Here is a 13,972-nt window from a genome sequence, read left to right as displayed (position 1 = left end):
GAAGTCTGCATTTATTTGATCCAAAATGTTTGAAATATGTTTACTATAACTCTTTTCTATTTTAATATATTTTAAAATGTAATTTATTTCTGTGATCAAAGCTAAATTTTCAGCATTGTTGGTCACATGAACCTTCAGAAATCATTCTAATATTCTGATTTGCTGTTCAAGAAACATTTTTATTATTATCAATATTTAAAATAGTTGAGTACATAGTTGAGCATTTTTTTGGGATTCTTTGAATAGAAAGATCCAAAGATCAGCATTTATCTGAAATAAAAAGCTTTTGTGACATTATACAAAAACATTATTTAAAAGCTTGGAATCAGTATAATTGGGAAAGAAATTATAGAAATTAATTATTTTATTTAGCAAGCATGCTTTAAATTGATCAAAAGTGATGATAAAGACATTTATAAATTAATGTTACAAAAGATTTCTATTTCAGAGAAATGCTGTTCTTCTGAACTTTCTAATGATCAATGAAACCTGAAAAAATTCTACTCGGCTCTTTTCAACAACAACAATAATAATATGTTTTTGAGCAGCAAATCAGAATATTAGAATGATTTCTAAAGGATCATGTGACTGGAGCAATGATGCTGAAAATTCAGCTTTGAATTCAAAGGAATAAATAATATTAAAAATATATTGAAAAAAAACGGTTCTTTTAAATATTAAAAATATTTCAAAATTTTACTGTTTTTGCTGTACTTTGTATTGAATAAATGCAAGCTTGGTGCTTGGTGAGCAGAAGAGACTTCTTTAAAAACATTAAAAATCTTACTGTTCAAAAACTTGACTGGAAGTCTATGTGAAGTAAATTTAGCCAAACCAGCATTTTTGAAGTGCAGAAATGTTAGAAAAAATCAGTGCAGGAGACCAAAGAAGAAGCACCACTGTTTTAATTAATTTGTTCACATGGTACAATTAAATGTAACATCAGCACATGTTGGCACATCATAGATTCAAGGTTGTTTTCTAGGGCTACATTGATGCAATATAAAGTTACATACATCAGTTGGATATATTAGTTACATCACTACATTAATATAATTAAGTGAGCTAATTTGTAACTGCCAACATGTATCAGCCATTATGTAGTTGAATGTAAAGTAAAGGTGCTGTAATATTTCCATGTGGAATAAGATGAATTTATATAAAGAAATATTGGAAACATACAAAAATAAACCTATTCTTTATATAATCCTAGGAGTTTTACCCATATATTACTCTGACTGAAAAAAAAAAAAACATATTGCCATGTTAAATAATATTACCCCTATTAGTGAGCAGATCACATGCTTGAGCTTTGGATAATCGAGAGCATGATATGTGTCTGATGTCCTGAAATCAGTATATCTCAATTTGTATATGTATAGATATATAAATCGTAACTCACAGTAAATTGTCATCAAATAAGCATAGATTGCATATTTTAACAACAGAGGCTGACCTTGACATTACACAACACATGTCAGAAAACTACAAATGCATGCAACTGCAAAGAAACAAGTTTTCATCATTGCTTATATATTTTGCGCAAAGGTTGTCTCATCATTTCAGCATTACTTTCATGATCTGAAGTCTGAGTTTGCTGATTACAAATAAATACCTTCTGTAATGTATGATACTAATTATATTCTGAAAAAAAATTAAGTTGTATATTGATATGTAACTCTACAGCCTCATAAAACTAATACCACACTGTCATTACAATCATATGCAGTTGCAGATACATTTAAATGATTAGACTTAACTTACATGATTGTTTTTCCAAATTAAGTCACAGAAATGTTAATGAACAATTTATTCATATCAGTTAAGTGTCATCTGTGATAAAGCACAAACACACGTGAATCAAATACTGGGAAAGTGCACAAAATATAGACTTTGGACTTCAAACCTAAGACACACAGAACAACACCATCCAATTTACTGTTTAGGCACTGAGATTACTGACAAATGCATAAATTACAGATAGATGCTGGATGCATACATTTACTTCAGAGTATGCATAAGCCAAATATTGCTTGTTACCATTAACTCGCACCAAACTTAAAGCTATTGAGTTAAGTTCAAAATAATACTTTTGAATAATGCGCAGTGGTTCATTCCCTTTGAGTTATGCTATGAAGGCATTAACTTAAAGGGATAGTTCACCCAAAAAGGAAAATTGGATGTTTATCTGCTTACCCCCAGGGCATCCAAGATGTAGGTGACTTTGTTTCCTCAGTAGAACACAAACAAAGATTTTTAACTCAAACCGCTGCAGTCTGTTAGTGATTTAATGGCAGTGGACGGGCACCAAAACTTTGAAAGTAAAAAAAAAAAAACATGCACAGACAAATCCAAATTACACCCTGCAGCTCGTGACGATACATTGATGTCCTAAGACACGAAACGATCAGTTTTTGTGAGAAACTGAACAGTATTTATATCATTTTTTCCCCTTTTATCAGCCATGTCCAACAACTGTCCCGAGTGCGTGCTCAGCATCCGACTCGTTACATGTGTATGCTCTCTGGTGTAGTTTACGCAAACGTATACATTCAGGTCTGTTGACTTTTCACCGATTTCCCCTTCCGGCGTTTGCATATACTACGCCAAAGCGCGTACACAGGTAATGCGCCGGATGCTGAGCTGAGTTGGACATTACTGTATAGCAAAGGTAAAAAATTATATAAATACTGTTAAGTTTCTCGCAAAAACCGATCGTTTCGTGTCTTAGGACATCAATGTATCGTCACGAGCCGCCGGATGTAATTTGGATGTTTCTGTGCATGTTTTTTTTACTTTCAAAGGTTTAGTGCCCATCCACTGCCATTAAATCACTAACAGACTGCAGCGGTTTGTGTTCTACTGAGGAAACAAAGTCACCTACATCTTGGATGCCCTGGGGATAAACAGATAAACATCAAATTTTCATTTTTGGGTGAACTATCCCTTTAAAGCAACTGTATGTAGTTTTGTGTCTTTTTTGCAACTTTGGGGGCCCCTGCAGTTAAGAGAGTGGAATTTACTGTCGTAATTACACTGGAAAGCTGCACAAATGCATTTGTTACTGCTGTAAAGCAATCCGTCCTTTCTGCGAAATTCGTACCTGCTCACCGATTTTGAAACTGCTATTTCAAGGTAAAACAAAAATACATGCAGTTGCTTTAAAAGCAATGAAAGCCTTAAAAGTAAAGCTGCATTCCGTAAGTTTTGAAACTTGCAATTGCAGTTATTTGCAGATTATCTTCTTCACGTGGGTTGTGCGTCTAAACAATTGCCATTGCTGATCTAACAATCGCAAAGTTAGGTCATATGACATCAAAACGTGTAAATTACTATCATTGTTATATGTTATTCTCACACTGTTAATGTTAACAACGTGTATTATGTGTATAATGATGTGTATAGTGTTTTCTTGACGCATCATAAAATTGCCATATTGGCAGCCCTGAACGTACACAATGCCTCTGAACCAAACAAAACTTGCATATTTTGCTGATTATTGCTGCAATTATTGTCATGTTTTGGGCTGTACTAATCGGTCAGGCCAGGAAAAACATTAGAGGTACTATAGACTGACAAAAGTTACAAATCAAGAAAAATGTTTGAGGTAAAAAAGGGGTTTGTGTTTGGCCAAACTGAACCAGGATTTCCAGGGCAAGAATCTTGACAACATTAGTGCTTGTTCTTCTAATTTCCGGTTAGGTAGGTGAAATATTAGGCTAATATCTTGATTAATACTGCTTGCATGTATCTTTACCACCTAACTTTCGTTTTCTAAAATATTGCACTTATTTGGATCGTTTTAAAGAGTTACGGAATGCAGTTTTAACCTGTAATTTTCCAGTTGACCAGGTGTGGACACAAATTCGGTTACGATGAGAGAACATTAATGTCATGACTTAAAAATGAAGAATTGACTATTATACAGATCATCACACCCCAGAACAGTGAAATCCACAAATTGTTAAAGAAAATAATGATAATACTGATACAGACTGATTATTCATTGACAACATTGATGTTATCAAAAGGCTAGGAAACACGTCATGCAAATATGTAATCATATGTATTAACACTCTGAACAGTTATATTGCAAGATATCGACAAAAAACATTTAGTCTCACGTGGGACACAGTACGAATAGCCTGTAATATTCAGTCACTTTTAACAACACTTTTTCTCACACAACCAGCAGACAATTTAATAAAATACCTGTCAACAAACAATCCTGAGAGTCAAGACTGGAAGAAATACTGTTTTTGCAAGTTAACAAGACAATTGCACAGGTTAGATTCAGTAACACTTTGGATTGTCACCAAATGTATACTCTATTTTCCATCACAGTTTATTACTGGTAATTTCTAGTACATTCATTTTCTTTTTAAATAGCTCTAAGCCTAACTACGCATGGTGACTTAGACTTGGTGTTGACAAATTAGTTTATTCCCTCTTTTCATTCTGTATCCATAAATATCCCCAGAGATCAAACATCGGTGATCGGTTTGAGACGACGTTGGTGAAATAAATCTAGGATCTACTGGATCTAAAACTGTGTAACATACGTGACCCGGTTACACGTTGTTACAGAATGGGGAAATAGTTGTCAATGTCATAGTGTCATGTTATATAATAACCCTGACATGATATTGATATAAAGTGGAATACAACAATACAATACAATACTTCAAGTGCTACATTATAATAGATGTCTTCTTTGTAACATAAGCCAAAGAAAAAAATGTCATATTTCATTGGCCAATGATCATTACTATAGTATAATGATAAAGACACTTTTAAACTATGTTGTTTTGGGCTAAATTGTTTTTTCGTCTGTCTAACAACAGTCTGTCTTTACCTTGAGTTCATAGTAGAATGAAAGTGCAGCCTTTGGTGTTTCTGTAAATCTGATCATTAGATACTAGCAAAATTAGTGGACTTTTTTGCATTTTTACCTTGTTTCCTCTTGTCAGTCCTTCATTGTCTTCGAAACAGAACTGTTCATTTCATTCCTCTTCGAAGCATCTGATTGGCTGCGATGAGCATTACACTGATGATGAATGCAATGGCGAAGGCACAAATCAAGCTCTTGCGCACACAGGTGTGCTTGACTTGTTGCATGGGACTTGCTTTGAGGACAAGTTAAAGAAAAAATAGAAGAGTAAGGTTATTATACATAATACTGGATTTTTTTCCAATAGACACATTTTTATATCAGCTCTTGAATCTGATTGGTCAGGCAGCATTAAAAGAGTCCCTCAACTTTTTTGTATCACTTATTTATCACATATTTGTGCGTTTCAGTCTGTTCTTTAGTAGCAGAGACTTTTCAATTACTCTTGCTACAGGTTACACACTGTAGGTGGCGACAATGAGTGTTCTTACGAGTCAATCAATCATTTTTTCAACCCATTCTCACAAAAGCAGTCAGTGAGTCACTGAATCATTCATTCGTCTGATTCACACAATGAAACAAGCATCTGTTTTATGAGTCAATGAATCATTCATTCAACTGATTTGCACAACAGCACTGATTCAATCAGTAATAAAAACAAGAACTATTATACAAGTCATCTATTTCAGGTTGATTTTTGAAGTGTGGATCTGTGCACACTCTAATGGCTAATATTGCCCACAATCCATTGTGCTTTGGCGAAGAATTCATTCCCAAACTACAAACATAAAACGCGTTAAAAACATACAAACATGGTGGATGTGTGTGACCAGCTTTAAGGTAGAGATGTTTAGAAAATGATCAACATTTAACCTGGTAAAAAATATTTATTTAATGTTATCTGTTTCATATTTTATCTGCAACAGCAATGTGAACTTTTATAAACATCCGTTTGATCGTTAAATTTAAAATGCATAATGTAGAAAATATGAGAGTTTTCAGCGTGAAAGACCCACGACTGGCAGATCAATGTGCTACTTCTTTACTCTCTTCTTCTTTCCTTTGGTATGAAGGTTAAAATTAAATGTGGAGGATGTTAACTGTGACAAGATGATTCACAGGCCAGTTTACAGTGACTGTGCGTGTATCGATGAGACAGAGCTTCTGTTAAAGACGCAGTTGTGTGACGTGATAGTATGTCCCAAAGCTTGCCTACTCTTCTACTACATACTCAAAAGTGTGTACTTTTTCTTCACCAAAAGAGTACATACTTTAAGGGCGTAGTATAAGTAGGCATATTGGGACGCAGCACTGTCTTATGAGCGAGTCACTGAATCATTTATTCAGCCAATTCACACAATGAAACAAGCATGTTTTATAAGTGAGTCACTGAATCATTTATTCAGCCAATTCACACAATGAAACAAGCATGTTTTATAAGTGAGTCACTGAATCATTCATTCAGCCAATTCACACAAAAGCACAGATTCAATCAGTAATGAAACAAACATCTGTCTTATGAGTGAGTCACTGAATCATTCATTCAACTGATGCACACAATGAAACAAGCACGTTTTATGAGTGAGTCACTGAATAATTCATTCAGCCGATTCACACAAAAGCAAAGATTTAATCAGTAATGAAACAAGCATCTGTCTTATGAGTGAGTCACTGAATCATTCATTCAACCTATTTGTAGAAGAGCACAGATTCAATCAGTCATAAAACAAGCACCTGTCTTATAAGTGAGTCACTGAATCATTTATTCAACCGATTCACACAATGAAACAAGCACCTGTCTTATAAGCGAGTCATTGAATCTTTCATTCAGCCGATTTACACAAAAGCACAGATTCAATCAGTTATGAAACAAGCATCTGTCTTATGAGTCACTGAATCATTCATTCAACCTATTTGCACAATGAAACAAGCGTGTTTTATAAGTGAGTCACTGAATCATTCATTAGGCCAATTCACACAAATGCACAGATTCAATCAGTAATGAAACAAGCATGTGTCCTATGAGTGAGTCATTGAATCATTTATTCAGCCTATTTGTACAAAAGCACTGATTCAATCAGTAATGAAACAAACATCTGTCTTATAAGTCACTGAATCATTCATTCAGCCACTTCACACAAAAGCAAAGATTTAATCAGTAATGAAACAAGCATCTGTCTGATAAATGTGTGTGAGTCACTGAATCATTCATTCAACCTATTTGTAGAAGAGCACCTGTCTTATGAGTGAGTCACTGGATCATTTATTCAACCGATTCACACAATGAAACAAGCAACTGTCTTATGAGCGAGTCATTTAATCATTCATGCAGCCGATTCACACAAAAGCACAGATTCAGTCAGTTATGAAACGAGCATCTGTCTTATGAGTGAGTCACTGAATCATTCATTCAACCTATTCATACAAAAGCACAGATTCAATCAGTCATAAAACAAGCACCTGTCATATGAGCGAGTCACTGAATCATTCATTCAACCGATTCACACAATGAAACAAGCAAGTTTTATGAGTGAGTGACTGCATCATTCATTCAGCTCATTCACACAAAAGCACAGATTCAATCAGTAATGAAACAAGCATCTGTCTTATGAGTGAGTCACTAAATCATTCATTCAACCTATTCGCACAAAAGCACCGATTCAATTAGTAATGAAACAAGCATCTGTCTTATGAGTGAGTCACTGAATCATTCATTCAACCTATTTGTAGAAGAGCACATATTCAATCAGTCATAAAACAAGCACCTGTCTTATAAGTGAGTCAATGAATAAATTTATTCAACCAGTTTGCACAATAAAACAAGCACCTGTTTTATGAGTGAGTCAATGAATAATTTATTCAACCGATTCACACAATGAAACAAGCACCTGTCTTATGAGCGAGTCACTGAATCTTTCATTCAGCCGATTTACACAAAAGCACAGATTCAATCAGTTATGAAACAAGCATCTGTCTTATGAGTCACTGAATCATTCATTCAACCTATTTGCACAATGAAACAAGCATGTTTTATAAGTGAGTCACTGAATCATTCATTAGGCCAATTCACACAAATGCACAGATTCAATCAGTAATGAAACAAGCATGTGTCCTATGAGTGAGTCATTGAATCATTTATTCAGCCTATTTGTACAAAAGCACTGATTCAATCAGTAATGAAACAAACATCTGTCTTATAAGTCACTGAATCATTCATTCAGCCAATTCACACAAAAGCAAAGATTTAATCAGTAATGAAACAAGCATCTGTCTGATAAATGTGAGTCACTGAATCATTCATTCAACCTATTCGCACAAAAGCACCGATTCAATTAGTAATGAAACAAGCACATGTTTTATGGGTGAGTCACTGAATCATTCATTCAACCTATTCACTCAAAAGCACAAATAGAAATAAAACAAGCACCTGCCTTATGTGAGTCAATGAATAAATTTATTCAACCAGTTCGCACAATAAAACAAGCACCTGTTTTATGAGTGAGTCACTGAATCATTTATTCAACCGATTCACACAATGAAACAAGCACCTGTCTTATGAGCGAGTCATTGAATCTTTCATTCAGCCGATTTACACAAAAGCACAGATTCAATCAGTTATGAAACAAGCATCTGTCTTATGAGTCACTGAATCATTCATTCAACCTATTTGCACAATGAAACAAGCATGTTTTATAAGTGAGTCACTGCACAGATTCAGTCAATAATAAAGCAAGCATCTGTCTTATGAGTGAGTCACTGAATCATTCATTCAGGTGATTACACAAATGCTCCGATTCAATCAGTAATGAAATAAGCACCTGTCTTATGGATGAATGAATGAATCATTCATTCAAATTCTAAACCAATCGTTCTAAAACTTTAATTCATTCAGGAACAAAACAAGTGACTTGGTATTGCCACAGTCTTGTTGCAGATCAATTTGTAAATATTTTTATTGGCATTGCAAAACCAACAAATTTTCAATATTGTGTCTAAAATGTAAATTACTCTTTAATATGAATATTTCCTGCTGTTGTCACTGATAAAACAACAGCACTCGTGCTTGTGTGATATTGCATGCATTTTTTTTTTTTTTTTTTTGGAAAGACAAATGTTGCATTTCTTAACTTTCTCCTCAAGTGTGTATTAGTTTTTCGGCTTCAATTACACACAATATGTGTATAAGCTTCTTACGAAGGGAAGAAAAACTTGCCAGCGGCTGGTATTCAGTACAAATATATTCTCTACCAAAGAGTACGAGGTGTTCAAGTGCTCATCAGTATTGCAGATACATTCCCCACTGTCCTGCTTCAAATAGATTCTTGAGCTCCTTTATTTCCCCAGGACTATCAACAGAATATGTTTCAGCTAAAAATAGAGCGTTTTTCTACACTGCAGCAATGGCCTCTGTGTCTTGGGTTTTTAATGGAGTTTACAGACAATTTTGATTGACACGATAATGCCCCGACACTTCATAATGAAGCGGATGCGTGGGCACACACAGGGAGCGAATATGCTACAGACAAACAGCCAAGGTCAATGTATCATGTTTGTCACAATTTTGTTATCGTTTTTTGCATTGCTGCTGAGAATTGTTAGCGTATGAATACTTACTGTCAATATCTACTTGGCACTCTGGGCTGTTTAGGTGACTCTCCTCAGTCATGATGATGTTCTCGATGTCTTTCATAGTCAAATGGTCACAGAAGGTGTCGTACAGGAGTCTCTTCAGCTCATCCACAGTCAGCTTTTGCATGTCACACTAATGACAAAAAGAATTGACCTTTTCATTAAAGGAACAATGTTCAAAATGCCAAATATCCATGTAAATGATGATATAACTGCTATAAATGATCAGCGGCTAATGCACAGATGACTTATACTAAATAGCACACTTAAGAGAATATTGCCTTCTAATGGACTGAAACGGCACTTTCAACATTAGTTTTAATTCACTGCTTTTACTACCAAAGAAATGTCACCAAGTTAATTGCAGAGTGTGAATAATGTATGAATAATCTTCTTTTCCACCAGTAATCACAGCCAGTCACAGAACAATGGGACAAAGTAAAGCTAAAGCTAGACAGAACTAATCATTGAGACTATGGAGGGAAATAATTGAGATTATTTCAAAGGAAACCTCCACACCTTCCAGAATATGGAGTCAAACTCGGCTCCGTGGAACCTGTCGGGCATCCCGGCTGAAGACAGTTTTGGTCCGAGAAGTGCTACGAACTCCTCAAAATTGACCTGACCGTCACCTGTGAAACACAAGATACAAGAACACAGGCCAGCTTCACTGTAACCTTTTTTTGTGAGAGATTGTAATCTTATGCTGATCCAGCAGAACAGCTAGAGTCTAATCTTTGAATCGTTATCAGAAACATCAGTGCTTTGTTCAGTGATTCACAATAACATTGCAATAGTTGCTGCTGCAGTTGTTTTATATTGAATTTGCAATTCCACCATACCTCTCTGATAAATGCTCTTTTAGCAGGGCTTACATGTAATCAAAACAAGACAAATGAATAGTGGTCTAACAATGCACGTTAAGTGCTAAAATACACAAGAGCATGTGTGTCCAAAATTATGAATGTTTCTGTAGTTTTTGCGAGGACTGATATACCATCCATGTCCAGTCTCTGAATGATCACCTCCAGCTCCACTTCATTTGGCATGTAACCAAGAGACCGCATGGCGACTCCTAGCTCCTGTTTTGAGATGAATCCGTTCCCATCACGGTCAAACACCTTAAAGGCTTCACGGATTTCTGCAGATGTGCCAGACACATCAGCATGTTACAACATACAATGACGCAATTTTTTTTTTAATGTTAAACATGACAAGATTCTATAGATATCTATATCAGTATATGCGATTGGAAAGTTGGACCACTTTGTGACTTTCTCCCGAATAATTAGAGTTCCATAATAAGTGCCATGACTGATTGCCCTTTAAATATCAGGAGACAATAAAATAAAACATTATTAATAACTGTCATTAGAAGTAATTAACAATGTCATTCTGAAAATATTTTCATTGCCAAGCCATATTTTCATACATTAGGCACAGTAACCTAACTGTAGCTAAAGCATAGACATGACAATACATATGTGACCCTGGACCACAAAACCAGTCATAGGGTTAAATTTTTTCAGATTGATTAATTTAGACTTATATATCATCTGGCTTTCCATTGATGTATGGTTTGATAGTATAGGACAGTATTTAGCAATATTTGAAAATGTGGAATCTGAGGGAGCAAAAAAAAAAAAAAGTTGTCCAAATGAGGTTCGTAGCAATGTATATTACTAATCAAAAATTATGTTTTGATATATTTACGGTAGGAAATTTACAAAATATCTTAATGGAACATGATGTTTATTTAATATCCCAATGATTCTTGGCATAAAAGAAAAATCAATTATTTTGACTCATACAATGTGTTTTTGGCTATTGCTACAAATATACCCTTGCTACTTAAGACACTTTTCATATGAGAAAGAGACTAAGATAAAATTCCCCATCACTAAGAGGTAGGCCTCTATCTCTCAGGAACTGAATGAGTGTCAGCTAGATGTGTGTCACATGCATGCACATACATATTGGAAAGGCTGTAAACAAAAACAGCATGCATGAAATAAAAAAAGGCATTTAATCTATGTAGATCCACAAAATACGTTTTCTTCAAGAGACTTGAATTGAAAGAATAGGCATTTTTTTATATTTTGCTAGCATTCAAATTATGATCAATTCATGCAGTTTATTTAAATGTATATTTCCTAAAAGATGTTGTATTATTTGTAATTTTTGAATGTAATACAAATATTAAAATACTACATTTGCGGCTCTAGTGTGTGGTTAGATATGAACGCCCACCTTCACCCGTCATATTGTAAGATAGAACTCTAATCTCTGATGGCGTTTGTTCTTACGCTTATCTCTAAACCAACACAATACTTACAAAAAAAAAAAAAAAAAGATTTGTCGACCATTGTTGGTAGTGTACAGAAAAAAACAAACAAGCACTATCTTCATAGTGGACAGTAGAGGCTGTCGCAGGGCGCTCTCCATGGTGCTGAAACCCCACATTCACAAAGTACTGGCAGCACTATCGCCAGCGATAACGTCTCTTTTCAACTCACAATGAAATATCACTTACCCTCCACTTCATCCTCGGGGAGGCTGACGGGAGCCCTGTAGGAGAGGATATCTGGAATTGAGCAAAGTCCCCTGTACATGAACCTGGAAGTCACAGCACGCACTGGCATTTCTGCGAGGGCAAACTAACGATTGTGTCCTGATCTTCATATAGCACCTGTAGTTCGGCCACTGCAACTTTACTACAGAGCGCTTTCCGCTATCTCAAAGCCAGCAATCAAAACGCGTGTCTGATTCGTATCCATCCTGTCTTATTGTGGTCCAGGTGCGATTAGTCACTCATGCAGGAATGATCATTCATTCGATCGATTGCGGATTGCTTTGCATCAGGTGCAAAAACTATTGACATATGATTTCACGAATTCAGACATTCAAGTATTGCCATTCAGACTGAGCTTGTATGGTGGAGGTACGCGTATATAGCTGGAAATGTCCCCGTGTTCTATACATCTTCAGCTGGGTTTGAAGGATAACCGTAGAGCATCCCAACGCCTCTTCGAAAACAACGTGCCTTCGGCTCTCCTTGAGATTACGGTGGTTCCATTAGCTTATATTCACCGGGTACAAATGTGCACGATGTGCACAGAAAGCTCCGTTCGAGTGCAAAAACCCCGAATTGTGTCACATTATACTAATGCGCATTGCCTCCTGGGCATCACCGCCTCCCTTACGCGCTTGATGCAATCCTACAGGTAGTCGAACGGTCTCGAGTTGGACAAATCAGGATATGTTGAAGCATTCCAATCACGGAGATTGCTAACATTTTAATTATTTTTTGTCCATTAGGCATATCGGAGAAAATCTGGCATGCTCTGAAGTAAATGACAAAGCACACGAGAAACAAAGATCCTCCGTTACGGAACGACAAATAACGTGTTCATTTACTAGAAATGACTCATGGTAATTGATTTGCGCAAACTCGAGATGCTAAACTGAAATCCAAGAAATCTGTGCTCCGCTGCGTCCTCGGTGTGTTCTGATCCACGAATGCGTGAGCGCCTGATGCGTGTCCCTTCAGCCAAAGTCACTCGCCTACACTATATGCGCGCGCTCAAACGCGCGTAACACTTTCAATCAAACACTTTCATTTTTTCCAAAAGCTTTAATCTTCAATTTTGTTGTTTGTCGGTAACTCAACGAGTGTGAACTGAGCTGAATAAGTAGTTCTAATATCAATGTGTATTTATGATTTCCATATTTCTATTGATGCGCATCGGGCCTTATTATTTAATGAAGTATTTTAGGCTAATATAATACACTTTGTTATAGATTTTAAAATATTACATGTGCAAGGTGTAATATACATATATGAATAAAATCATTAAATATTAGGTATACTGTAAAAATGTTACTAAACTGTAAAACGGTTCTAATAACCTAGACTCTTGATGAATTTTAAAACGCAATAGGTAAAATATAAACCAAAGTTCAAGAGTATGGGATCAGTAAAATTTTAAATATTTTTTTAAATTACTTTCTGCTCAACAAGGCTGCGTTTATTTAATTAAAAATACAGAAAAAAACAGTAATATTGTAAAATATTATTTCAATTTAAAATTGAGATTTGAGATTTTTCATTTTAATATACTTTAAAATAGAATTTATTCCTGTGAAACAAAGCTGGCTTTTCAGCATTATTACTTTAGTTTTCAGAGTCACATTATCCTTTAGAAATCATTCTAATATGCTGATTTATTATCAATGTTGGAAACAGTTGTGTTGCTTAATATATATATATATATATATATATATATATATATATATTGGAACCTGTGATTTTTTTATGATTCTTTGATGCATTAAATGTTAAAAAGAACAGCATTTTTTATTTTAAAAAGAAATCTTTTGTAACAATATACAATATATATTGTTTAAACTTTGGGGTCAGTAAATGTTTTTTTTTTTTTTTTTTGGATTGAA

At 35.0% G+C, this 13,972-nt stretch overlaps 1 protein-coding gene across 1 annotated transcript; it reads right to left on the bottom strand.

Annotated features, from left to right (window-relative positions):
* Positions 1-887: 887 nt before the first annotated feature.
* cabp7b (calcium binding protein 7b) lies at positions 888-13,012 on the bottom strand. Its single transcript, XM_073840449.1, has 5 exons — positions 12,054-13,012; positions 10,518-10,661; positions 10,040-10,152; positions 9,506-9,653; positions 888-5,126 (listed from the first exon to the last, which is right to left on the bottom strand). Exons 1-5 carry the CDS (start codon positions 12,160-12,162, stop codon positions 4,999-5,001), a joined length of 642 nt encoding a protein of 213 aa, XP_073696550.1. The 5' UTR covers positions 12,163-13,012; the 3' UTR covers positions 888-4,998.
* Positions 13,013-13,972: the final 960 nt, after the last annotated feature.

The sequence above is a fragment of the Garra rufa genome, chromosome 5 (assembly GCF_049309525.1).
Source record: "Garra rufa chromosome 5, GarRuf1.0, whole genome shotgun sequence".
In the NCBI taxonomy this organism is placed as follows: domain Eukaryota; kingdom Metazoa; phylum Chordata; class Actinopteri; order Cypriniformes; family Cyprinidae; genus Garra; species Garra rufa.
Note: the sequence above shows the minus strand (reverse complement) of the source record. Positions and strands in the feature narration are given on the sequence as shown.

Bases quoted from the DNA above. Each gene is read 5' to 3' on its own strand.
- cabp7b (XM_073840449.1), bottom strand. From the start codon at position 12,162: ATGCCAGTGCGTGCTGTGACTTCCAGGTTCATGTACAGGGGACTTTGC. The intron at 10,153-10,517 runs GTATATCAGTCC...TGTGTTTCACAG, and splicing joins TCAGAGACTGGACATGGATG to GTGACGGTCAGGTCAATTTT. The intron at 9,654-10,039 runs GTGTGGAGGTTT...TTTTGTCATTAG, and splicing joins TTGACTCCATATTCTGGAAG to TGTGACATGCAAAAGCTGAC.